Source organism: Elaeis guineensis, chromosome 14, assembly GCF_000442705.2.
Source record: "Elaeis guineensis isolate ETL-2024a chromosome 14, EG11, whole genome shotgun sequence".
Taxonomy (NCBI): Eukaryota; Viridiplantae; Streptophyta; class Magnoliopsida; order Arecales; family Arecaceae; genus Elaeis; species Elaeis guineensis.
The window spans coordinates 5228098-5240759 of record NC_026006.2 but is presented as its reverse complement, the minus strand read 5'-3'; the positions used below and the strand labels follow the sequence as shown (position 1 = coordinate 5240759).

At 38.5% G+C, this 12662-nt stretch overlaps 2 protein-coding genes across 3 annotated transcripts; both read right to left on the bottom strand.

Annotated features, from left to right (window-relative positions):
* Positions 1-1925: 1925 nt before the first annotated feature.
* On the bottom strand, positions 1926-2903 carry LOC105035677 (disease resistance protein RGA2-like). The gene has a single exon (XM_010911316.1). It carries the CDS (start codon positions 2901-2903, stop codon positions 1926-1928), a length of 978 nt encoding a protein of 325 aa, XP_010909618.1.
* A 5870-nt stretch (positions 2904-8773) lies between these two features.
* Positions 8774-9877, bottom strand: LOC105035675 (putative disease resistance protein RGA3). 2 transcript variants are annotated; one of them, XR_012136918.1, is made up of 2 exons: positions 9364-9877; positions 8774-9266 (listed from the first exon to the last, which is right to left on the bottom strand). XR_012136918.1 is itself a non-coding variant. In XM_073248839.1 (2 exons), exons 1-2 carry the CDS (start codon positions 9529-9531, stop codon positions 8797-8799), a joined length of 552 nt encoding a protein of 183 aa, XP_073104940.1. In that variant the 5' UTR covers positions 9532-9847; the 3' UTR covers positions 8774-8796. The 2 variants fall into 2 exon arrangements, 1 of the variants encoding a protein (XP_073104940.1); XM_073248839.1 differs by having other exon boundaries at positions 8774-9180; positions 9364-9847.
* Positions 9878-12662: the final 2785 nt, after the last annotated feature.

The window sequence follows — 12662 nt, the reverse complement described above, 5'->3', positions numbered from 1 at the left end:
TTCTAGTATGAAATTAGCTTTGATGCTAAAGCAAAACTATCAGTGATTTGCCTTCTCTGTATGAAAGCAGATTGAGAGTTTGTAATGAGAGATGTGATGTGCTTTGAGAGTTTTTTGGTGAGGACTTTTGACAGTATTTTCATCACTCTATTTACTAAACTAACTGGTCTAAAGTCCCTTAAAGTTTTGCAATTCTATTTCTTCGGAATCAAAACCGTATAAGTATAGTTGAGCCTGTCTGGTTCTGTGGAATGTGAGTGAATTGCATTAAAAAGTCTGCATAAATCATCCTTGATGATGAACCAGAATTTTTGAAAAAAGGATGAGGGAAAACCATCCAATCCTGGCGATTTATTTGTCGGCAGGTTGAAAATTGCCTCCTTGATCTCACGTTTTGAAAAAGAGGCCTCTAGATTACTTAGATCAATGTTGTCTTCTTGATAAATTTCTCTCCAATTGATATTCAGATTGCTCTCAGTTGCATTGTATTGTAAGAATTGTCTGACATGCAGGCTAGCTTTACAATTAAAACTGATGTCCTCTTTCCATCTCTTGTTCCCCTCCATTGATTTATGTACTGCTGACTTGATTCTTCGATCATTTTTGTCTAGAATGATGTATTGTGTGAAATGTTCAGCCGGCACGGAAGTTTTCTTTAATTGCAGGTGAAGCTCATTAAAATTGCTTAATTCCTGTTGCTTACTATTGTTATAGCTCTTTGAACTCTTAGTTTTAATTCCTCTCAGACTAGATTTCTTGTAACTAGAAAACCCCACTCAAGAACTTCTTCTGATCGCATTCCAACATATTGCCCCCATGCATTCTAGTTCGCTACTTCAGTTTTGAGGTGTAATTTGCTGGACTTTCTTTATGGTTCTTCTGTTAGGATTATTCCTACTCCTTTTTCGTACGTTATCTCTCTTTGTATATCTATTTCATAATCTGAATGAAATAGAGGTAATCTGGTCATCATTTTCCTTTTAAAAATCTCAAGAAAATTAATCTAATTATGTGGAGCTTTCCCATTATTTCTTGATTGGCAGTCTTAGTCCAAACTCTAATCCAAGAAGAATAGAAAAGCTCCAGCATAACAGAATGATATTTTGAGTGACAATTTTTTATGCCAAGTCCTGCTTGGAAACATGTTTCTCAGTTATAGAAATTACTTAGAAAACCCAAACAAGCAAGCAAATCTTTGGTTCTTCTGGAATTGCTAATCTTTTGAAGTCGAATAGAGAAGAAAAGTTTTAACCAAGGATTGGATAAGATGAAACACATCTATGAAAGACTGAATACTAGCGATATATTAAACAGATCATTCAGATTATCTTTTGTTTTCAAATTGCACATGTGACTCTTCATATGTATGTGCCAAATTAGATTGTATATACTATAAAAAAAAGCGTACAATTTCTTTTCATCAATAATATTAAATTATTGGTAATTGCACTATCATCGGCACGATTATTATATAAAACCAACTAAACAATCTGGGATACATGAAACGAGAGCCCAATACTCTCCTCCGGTCTCGCATCTTCTCTCTAGTTCCGGACAGCCTCTTACATACAGGTGTTTTGAGGCTGGGGAGATGCTGTTGCAGTCCTGTAGGCAGTGAGATCAAGTTAGGGCAACGAAGAATTGCCAATTCCTTGAGTGCTTCGAGGCCTTCCATCCCTTCAGGCAGAAAGGAGAGATTTGGGAGATCTCGAAGTTGAAGATTCACGAGTGTTGTGAGGCTCCCTAGCCATGTAGGAAATATTTTACCTGGGTAGTGTGATATCCTAAGCCATTTTAAGCCTTGAGGAGGTTGAAGGACTTGTAATACCTTCTCTGTGTTCTCCTCTATTAATTCAATATCTGATTCAAACCACCAGTCCAATCTCAAATACTGAAGATCATGCTTGGAACCTAAATTGGCTGCTTCAGCTTTCTGCTACACTCCTCACATTCTTAAGGCGATAAAGTTCAAGCATGCCTCCGATGCACAAGTCCTTCAGCTCTTTGATACTTCCGCTTTCAATCTCATTCCCTACTGGGTATGCTGTGAGCGTATGGAGGCACTTCAATTCCCCTATCCCTCTAGGCATGCTTTCTAATCTTATGCAACCATGAAGATAAAGATGCCTAAGACTGCTCATCTTTCTGATGCCTTTGGGTAGCTGTTGAAGATAGTCACAATAGGAGAGGTTCAGTGTCTGCAAGTTCAGAAGATTGGATGTAGCCTCAGGTAATGTACTAATATTAGTTTTCGAGAGGTCAAGGTATCTCACATGCTTTACATGGAGTCTTGAAATAGGAAAGTCATATATCATAGCTCCCCGTAAGCCAAGTGCCCGCAGCTTGGTTTCTTCCCAACTGATATGGGATAGATCAAAATCACTTTCCCAGTCCCTCAACAGCAATAGCGTCCGGAGAGTATTAAATGTATGCACCTTCTCCATACTTGAAATTTTAGGATCATGCATGGTTACAGACAAATGCCGAAGTGTTGTATTTGAAATGCTTCTAGGCTTTTCAAGAATGCAACATTCATTCCCAATAACAGATTGTGCAAGGTCATGAATGAGGTCATGCATCCTAAATGTGATAATGCCCTGTCGAAATTCCTCGATGTCTTGGAAGAGGGACCTTGACGATAGCTCGTTGAAAATCTCATGGCCTTTCAATTCTATGTCCTTCTCCGGATCAAATGGTATAAATCCATTAGCCATCCACAATTGGATCAGCATCTCTTTATCGATTTCATAATCTTTTGGGAATGTGGCACAATAGGCAAAACATTGTTTCATATGAGAATGCAAGTGATTATAGCTCAACTTCAATGAAAGGAGGATCTTGTCATCTTTTATGTCCCAAATTTTGCTTTCCATCACGGACCTCCACCCCCGCCCCTCCCTCATCGTGCGCATTGATCTCCCTAGCATCTTTGCGGCCAAGGGTAGGCCTCCACACCTCTCAACAATGGCCTTTCCAATATGTATTAGATTTGCGGACTTATCCGCACCGCCCTCAGAAAATGCGTTTGTTATAGCCCAAAATCAGTCCAACCAAGCCCAGCCCAGCCAAAAAAAAAAAAAAAAAAAAAACAGAGCAACCGGAAAGAAGACTCCCGGTAGGAGTCTTCTTCTCCGACGAAACCCATGGAAATTAGGACTCCTAGGACCCCTCGGAGTCCTAGGGTTCTCTATAAGAAGACCCCTTCCCCTTGAGACCGAAGATCGACCTCCTCCCTCTCTCTTTCTCTCCGTTTTTCTCGATCAAAGGCCGCGGACACCCTTTGATTTCTCGCCGTGATTGCCGCCGACGAGGTCTCCGGAGGCTGAGGTAAGTTTTCCTCTTCCTCCCCTCTTTCTTCTCCTTCCTTCCCGTGCATTTGTGCGCGGCTGCCGGCGACGAAAGTCGCCGATTTCCGGTCGGGAAAGACACCCTGTTTTTGAGCTCTTTTCCTTGAATTTTCCGGCGCCGGCGATCGGAATTGATCGCCGGCCACCCTCCTCCGTGACCGGGGGAGTGATTTCCGTCGGCCGCCAGCCTCCACCGCGGCGGCCGTGGCCCGAACGGTCGGTCAAGGCCGGAGGACGCCGGTCCTCTGTTCCGGCACGGGAAGAACTAAGAAAAAGAAGAAAAGAAGAAAAAAAAGAAGAAAAAGAAAAAGAAGAAAAAGAAAAGAGAAAGAAGAAAAAAGAAGAAAAAGAAAAAGAAGAAAAAGAAAACAGAAAGAAGAAAAAAGAAGAAAAAGAAAAAGAAGAAAAAGAAAAGAAGAAAAAGAAAAGAAAAGAAAAGAAAAGAAAATAATAATAATAATAATAATAATAATAATAAATATATATATATATATATATTTATATATATATATGTATGAACAAATAAATAAATAAATAAATAAATAAATAAATTGAAATTGATGAGAGAGAGTTTCTCTCTCTTCTTTCAGTCTGAACCCTGACTTTCTCTCTCTGGAATTGGACTTTCTCTCTCTACTTTCTCTCTCTAGAATTTTCTCTCTCTAGCTTGTTTCTCTCTCTCTTGATGGATTTCTCTCTCTAAAATTATCCTTCTAGGATTAGCATGGGGGAAGGCTTCATCTGATGATTCTGATCGAGTTTAGAGACGAGTCTGATTTTAAGCGAGATTTTAATTTTGGGATTTGTTAGATTTAATTTTGAATTAAATTAATGTAAAAATATAATTTTGGATAATAGGCATGGAAGAATCTTCTAGAAGTTAGTCGATCTATTCGTTCAGTGCTCCGTGAAAGGTAAGTAATGAATCATCTTCTCGAGATATTCCATATTTATTCTGAAAATAAATAATTATTCTCTGAAATTATGCATGATTTATGAAATTATGTTTTGAAAGAAAAGTGCTTTTGAAATGTTATGGTATATCGATTTATGCACATGTTTAGTGAAAGATTATGATATATATTGTGGTACTAAGTGTTTTGATATAGATCGGATTTATGCTCTCAGCCTAACTATGTTTCAGTGGGCCCCGCCAATGGAGATTATACGTTGGTACTTTGTGGACCCTGCCAGTGGGGGTTGTGCGCTGGTATTTGTGGACCCTGCCAGTGGGGGTTGTGCGCTGGTATTTCTGGACCCTGCCAGTGGGGGTTGTGCGCTGGTATTCTGTGGACCCCATCAATGGGGGTTAAACGTTGGTCATAGTCGAGGCTGTTGAGTTACGAGTGTTTTGAATCGAATCGGATTTATGATTATATTATATGTGAATATTTGAAAATATTTGATCAGCATGAAATATACTCTTATGTTTATTTGCAGCATTATTCTTGAAAATTAGATAATATCTGAAATATCTGGTAGAGATATTTGTTACTTACTGGGCTGTCTAGCTCATTATCTTTCTTTCTATTTTTCAGATTTAGATAATTAATTTCAAACGTGGGAAGAAATATTGGGACAGAGCTTTTAGAAGCGAGATTAGCATTGTCAACTTCATTGAATTTAGATCTATTATTTTATTGTTAGCAAAAATTTTATTGGATGTAAGACATTTGATTTAATTACTTGAATTACAGTTGAATAATAATTATTTGAATTTATTCCGCTGTGATGCATTGATATCGTGATGAGATGCCTTGCATGCTTATGGAGAGAGTTCTTCATAAGTATGCGACGGTTGCCGCGACCCTCGATTCACAATCTCGGGTCGGAGGCGTGACAATTAATATGGTATCAGAGCATAAGTGGATAAATTATGACACATAGAATTTGACACAGTATGAGTGTAGGTGGGTAAACATTAGGAATATTGGGACATTAGAATATGAGCATCATAATAAACCCATCCTAACAAATAGATAAATGAATCTAATAAAGTTTTACTACTACAAGGTTACCATGCCTCCCCGTAGAATGACAAGAACTACTCAAGGAATTGCAAGAGAGACATCACAACCACGGGATGGTAGCACTCCCCATCTGTCCAGTGGCACCCCTCAGGAGGAGGGAGTCGTAGATCCAAATAGGAGTGCTTCGAGAGCACGTCAAGAACCAGATATGGCTCAGTTAATGCAGACCCTAATCATGATGGTACAAGCGCAACAACAAATACAGCAGCAAATGTTTGAACAACAGCAGATACAACGAGATACACAACAACATCAGCATCCACCACCACAACATGGAGAGCAACCAGTACAACGGAACAACATTTCAGAATTTAAAAAGCTTGCTCCTCCAGCTTTCAAGGGGACTACTGAACCTTTGGAGGCTGACAACTGGATAATGGAGATGGAGAAGGCTTTCGCTGTCCAAGAGTGTCTTGATGAAGAAAAGATTTGATATGCAGCTTATTTACTACAAGGAGAAGCATACAACTGGTGTCAGCGACTACAGCGCAAGCATGAATAAGACGGCGAAATACTTACCTGGGAAAGATTTCGGATTGCATTCTATGATCAGTATTTTCCTCGGAGTATAAGGATCCAGAAAGAGCAAGAGTTTATTTATTTGAAGCAAAAGGGTATGAGTGTGACTGAATATGAAGCAAAATTTACAGAGTTAGCAAAATTTGCTCCGAGATTAGTGGATGGTGAGCAAGAACGTGTTCACAAGTTTGAGATGGGACTGAGAACTGAGATTCGAAAACAAGTGGTTCCATATGAATTGACAACTTATGCAGATGTGGTAAACAAAGCACTGATAATTGAAAGGAAAGTCAATGCAGAACGCATGGAAAGGAAAAGAAGGCAAAGAAAGAGAGCAAGATCAAATGATATACAAGGGCAGAATAATAAAAATATCAAAAGATCAGCCAAGGGAACAGTAGACAATAAGACTCAACAGATTGATGGTGAGCCGTGCTCCAGATGTGGCAAAAATCATGCAGACAAAGATTGCTATTGGAATACCGGTGCTTGTTTCAAATATGGTCAGAAGGATCATAAAATTACTAGCTGCCCGCTAAATACTGAAAATCAAGTTGGCCAAAGAACTCATGAAGGACAACATAAGGGTGGCGGACCGATTTCTAAAACCCAGGGAAGAGTTTATGCGCTTACTCAACAGAATCCACAGGCTTCCAATACAATGGTGACAGGTATGAAAAATTTCGAGGATGAAATTTTTTTTTAGGGGTGAAGAATGTTATAGCCCAAAATCAGCCCAACCAAGCCCAGCCCAGCCAAAAAAAAAAAAAAAAAAAACGGAGCAACCGGGAAGAAGACTCCCGGTAGGAGTCTTCTTCTCCGACGAAACCCATGGAAATTAGGACTCCTAGGACCCCTCGGAGTCCTAGGGTTTTCTATAAGAAGACCCCTTCCCCTTGAGACCGAAGATCGACCTCCTCCCTCTCTCTTTCTCTCCGTTTTTCTCGATCGAAGGCCGCGGACACCCTTTGATTTCTCGCCGTGATTGCCGCCGACGAGGTCTCCGGAGGCTGAGGTAAGTTTTCCTCTTCCTCCCCTCTTTCTTCTCCTTCCTTCTCGTGCATTTGTGTGCGGCTGCCGGCGACGAAAGTCGTCGATTTTCGGTCGGGAAAGACACCCTGTTTTTGAGCTCTTTTCCTTGAATTTTTTGGCACCGGCGATCGGAATTGATCGCCGGCCACCCTCCTCCGTGACCGGGGGAGTGATTTCCGTCGGCCGCCGGCCTCCGCCGCGGCGGCCGTGGCCCGAATGGCCGGTCAAGGCCGGAGGACGCCGGTCCTCTGTTCCGGCACGGGAAGAACTAAGAAAAAGAAGAAAAGAAGAAAAAAAAGAAGAAAAAGAAAAAGAAGAAAAAGAAAAGAGAAAGAAGAAAAAGAAGAAAAAGAAAAAGAAGAAAAAGAAAAGAAGAAAAAGAAAAGAAAAGAAAAGAAAAGAAAAGAAAATAATAATAATAATAATAATAATAATAATAATAATAATATATATATATATATATATATTTATATATATATATATATATGTATGAACAAATAAATAAATAAATAAATAAATAAATAAATTGAAATTGATGAGAGAGAGAGTTTCTCTCTCTTCTTTCAGTCTGAACCCTGACTTTCTCTCTCTGGAATTGGACTTTCTCTCTCTACTTTCTCTCTCTAGAATTTTCTCTCTCTAGCTTGTTTCTCTCTCTCTTGATGGATTTCTCTCTCTAAAATTATCCTTCTAGGATTAGCATAGGGGAAGGCTTCATCTGATGATTCTGATCGAGTTTAGAGACGAGTCTGATTTTAAGCGAGATTTTAATTTTGGGATTTGTTAGATTTAATTTTGAATTAAATTAATGTAAAAATATAATTTTGGATAATAGGCACGGAAGAATCTCCTAGAAGTTAGTCGATCTATTCGTTCAATGCTCCGTGAAAGGTAAGTAATGAATCATCTTCTCGAGATATTCTATATTTATTCTGAAAATAAATAATTATTCTCTGAAATTATGCATGATTTATGAAATTATGTTTTGAAAGAAAAGTGCTTTTGAAATATTATGGTATATCGATTTATGCACATGTTTAGTGAAAGATTATGATATATATTGTGGTACTAAGTGTTTTGATATAGATCGGATTTATGCTCTCAGCCTAACTATGTTTCAGTGGGCCCCGCCAATGGGGATTATACGTTGGTACTTTGTGGACCCTACCAGTGGGGGTTGTACGCTGGTATTTGTGAACCCTGCCAGTGGGGGTTGTGCGCTGGTATTTCTGGACCCTGCCAGTGGGGGTTGTGCGCTGGTATTCTGTGGACCCCGTCAATGGGGGTTAAACGTTGGTCATAGTCGAGGCTGTTGAGTTACGAGTGTTTTGAATCGAATCGGATTTATGATTATATTATATGTGAATATTTGAAAATATTTGATCAGCATGAAATATACTCTTATGTTTATTTGCAGCATTATTCTTGAAAATTAGATAATATCTGAAATATCTGGTAGAGATATTTGTTACTTACTGGGCTGTCTAGCTCATTACCTTTCTTTCTATTTTTCAGATTCAGATAATTAATTTCAAGCGTGGGAAGAAATATTGGGACAGAGCTTTTAGAAGCGAGATTAGCATTGTCAACTTCATTGAATTTAGATCTATTATTTTATTGTTAGCAAAAATTTAATTGGATGTAAGACATTTGATTTAATTACTTGAATTACAGTTGAATAATAATTATTTGAATTTATTTCACTGTGATGCATTGATATCGTGATGAGATGCCTTGCATACTTATGGAGAGAGTTCTTCATAAGTATGCGGCGGTTGTCGCGATCCTCGATTCACAATCTCAGATTAGAGACGTGACAGCGTTCCTTTCGAACAAGCTTCAACATTCATCCTGGGACATGTTTCAGTTCATAAGCATCGAGTGTGCCGATAATAGATGAAACAACACTTTGTACTGCAAGTTGTCACAATAACGCAACTTCCTTCAGCTCCAGCAGTTAACAATTCTTTTAATTCTTCCCATGGATGTCGAAAAATCAGCATTCTTACCCTGTTGCTGATTCCATAATTGTCTTGACGATGCTTTTTGATATCAAAATCCTCTGACACGCAGACCCACATGCGCTGCTCAAAATGCTCTGCAGCCGTTATTTCATTGTACACCAGCTGTGCTAGCGTCGTCTTCCCGAGGCCACCTATTCCAACTATTGGAAGGACCGAAACATCGCTCCTGCCAGCTCGACTCATGAGCGACTCTACGGTCTTCTTCTTGTCTTTCTCTCTTCCAATGATCTGTGACTCATTGACAAAAGAGTGAGTCTGCGGTCTCTGCCTATCCGCCTGACCGATTTCTGTCAGATGAAACTTAGATTTCTCCGCTGCAATGTTATCCAATCTCCCCACGATCTCTTTAATCTTGTTGATCATTTTAATTCGAAATACGTTAGGATTACGGAAAGAGAAGAAGTCCCATACCTTCTTTTTCATGCGATCTGGGATCTCCCCCCTCTGCCGCCGCAGAACTTCGTAGTTGAACTCGTCCAGTATGTCGTCAGCATCATAGGCTGCATCCTTGAGATCTGCCATCCATTTTTTCAGCGCTTCGTTCTTCCTTATGGAGACTGGAGCCCCACATCTCTCCATATTGATGAAGGATGTGGGATGTGGATTTCTTGAGCAACACCTGCACCAAGGCAGAGAGAATGACTTCACCCATATATTCTTTGCAGAGGTGCAGGAGGCTTCAAGCTTGGGATGCGAAAGGGAAAGCTATACCGTGTCGACTGATTGTTGATTTATCGGTTTATTGGCCGTGGAGAAAGAAGCAGAAGCGCGTTTCCTCTCTTCCTGCGTTAATGGTCAACTTATTTGGTGAACTTGGTCCACCCAATTAATTTCTCTCTGTGTTGAATCCCACCCAGCACGTGATCCTTCTTGACCTGTTGTCATTGGCCTTTACTTTTTTTTTTGTTTCCTTCGCCAGCAAGAAATAAAATGATGGCCATTTTGACGTTACAAATGGCAAAATATAATTGTTCCGAAGGTATTTGCCGTGTTTTCTTCAAAAAAAACCTCTATAATAATTTATTTTAATGTTAAATTAATTTGTGTTATCGATTAATTTATTTTGACTTTCACAATATATATATTACTGCAAAACGATCCACGAGGGTCCTTGATGCCATTTCAACTCAAATTATGGGATGTGCTATGATATTTTTTTTATTATTTTTTATGAAAATGATGAAAAAATTCTAACCATTCGTTAGTAAGAATAATTAATCTAATTTTTTTCGATAGACTAAAAGACCAACTATCATTATTTTTTTTATTTTTTCTAAAAATATCTCTTTCTCACCACCGCCCGCGGCCCCACCCCACCACCTCTCAGCTTTGTCCGACCTAGCTGGCCCCCTTTTTCCTCCTACATCTTTAATATATCACTCCTTCATCTTCAATGTCCCTTCTTTGTCACACTCCGAACTCAACATCTGGATCGTCCACGTGACATATGAACCCTAAAGTAATGTCTTAAAGATCATGCAAGACCTAAATACTAAACAAATCTACAAGAATATCAAAATAATCATATAAGTCATAAAAGTTCAACCATATTTATCAAACAAAACCAATCCATTAATATTAAATACGGTTTACAAGATTTAAATATTTATTTGCTATCAGATAATCAAGTTATTAACTAATGATTCCATCGCTCGAACTCCATACCCAATCCGGCTGATGCTATGCATCCTACAACTGTGTAGGAAATAGAGGATATCAATTTTGCAGTCTAGTAAGAATCCTCCACACTCACATTAGCACGAGTATAAAACATCTTTGAGGTAATATTTAGCTAACAAGAAAATAATAAAATTGATATATCAACAATTTGAATAATGCTCAATGGATCAATATATATAATATAAAATATATTATATAAACCTTGCCAACATATACATCAACTTAACCGCATACCTAGCCAATTGCATACATATCACCCAAAGAAATCTCGAGATACATGTCACATATATCACCCAAGCAATAATTCGGTTCAACAATAATTCAATAAAGTTATTTTTTATTATCTAATTAACATAATTGGATCATGATCACATCATCACTCTAATACTGGACTAGATCCACCCACGCTTCTAGCCATGGCAGGCCAAGATACACCATATTTTTGCCTACGACTGGCAACCACATCTTAGCCTGTAGTTGACATCATAAATACCATATTTTATACATACTGGCCAGTCTAGATGCCCTTCAATTATATACGATTAGTCATCTTGATATGATTTTGGTATTATACCAGTCACAACCATGCTCTAGCCTATGATAGGCCAAATACATATAATTTTTCCATCCATGGTCAACAACCATAATATCACATCTTAGCCCATGGGTGATATGCCATGTTTCATACATGACTAACTAGTCCACATGCTCTTCTTTTTCTCACTTTTATAATTATATAAAATTACATTTTGTCTTTCTTGTATTAGACTAATTAAAATCATGCTCTAGCCCATGGTAGATCCAAAAAAAATGCTACACTTCAGTCCAAGGCTGATCTAGAATGTACCATGTTTCTTGCATGGCCGATGAGTCCAAATACTGCCCATGCTGCATCCATTATATTAAAGTCATGATCTAATTTTTGATATTAGATTAGTCACAGTCATGCTCCAATTCATGGTAGGTCAAACATAATGCCGCACCCCAATCTAAAGCTGATCCAGCATATATACTATATTTCTTGCATGACTAACTGATCAAGATGCTACTCACACCCCATCAATTATGTTAAACCATAATTTTTCTTTGCTCAATATGATATATCTATAATTAAGTACCAGTTAATCACAAAGCATGCAACATTAACTCATCAAAGCATAATACACATACCGGTATATACGAAATATATAATAATCATACAGGTATACCTATATATATAATTTCATAATCATGTAGATGATTGCATTGAAGAATCCTTATTTCTACTGATGATTGATTTAACATAACTAGTATAGTCCCACCCAGAACTTATGAATCAGGGTGCCATATGCTCTGATCAAAGTTTTCTTCTACATGCAACTTCTCCTCTGTAGAAGTAACCCAAACATCAAAGGAAAATCATAGAGCGGTTATTAGAAATTTATAACTTTTATTGAGGTCCATTGGGGTCAATTACTAAGTCCCTTGAATATCTTTTTTTGTCTTTTTAATCCCTCAACCTAACTAGTGAGAGAGAAGAGAGAGAGAGAATGAAGGAGGAAAGAGAGAGAAGAGAAATAGCTCTCTATCTCTTCTTCTTCTTTAAAATAGAGCTCCCCTCCCAACTTTTCCTCTTCACCTTGCCATGGTGATGGGAACTTGGGCCGATAGCCAATAGTGGTGCCTGATGCCGAAGAGAAAATGACCTTGACAGTGGTCACAGCCACTGATGGTTGGAAAAAAAAAAAAGAAAGAACAAAATAAAAAAATAAACTCGAAATAAGTGAGGTCCTGTTCCATCACAAATTTGGAACTCAGCCGATTCTAACCCATGCACTAGCATCGTAAAAGTTGATATTAGGTGTAGAGAGAGATTTGAAGTCTCTTATCTCAATTTTTGGTGATGAATCGATGATGGCTCACAATGTATGCTCAACGAAAAATCAAGAGGTTTTCACCGAATTTCGCTAGCATTGATCAGCTTTGGGGGTGAGGTGATTAGAGGCTAGAAAAGATCCTTTTTTAGACCCAAAATCCTAGGGTCTTAGCAT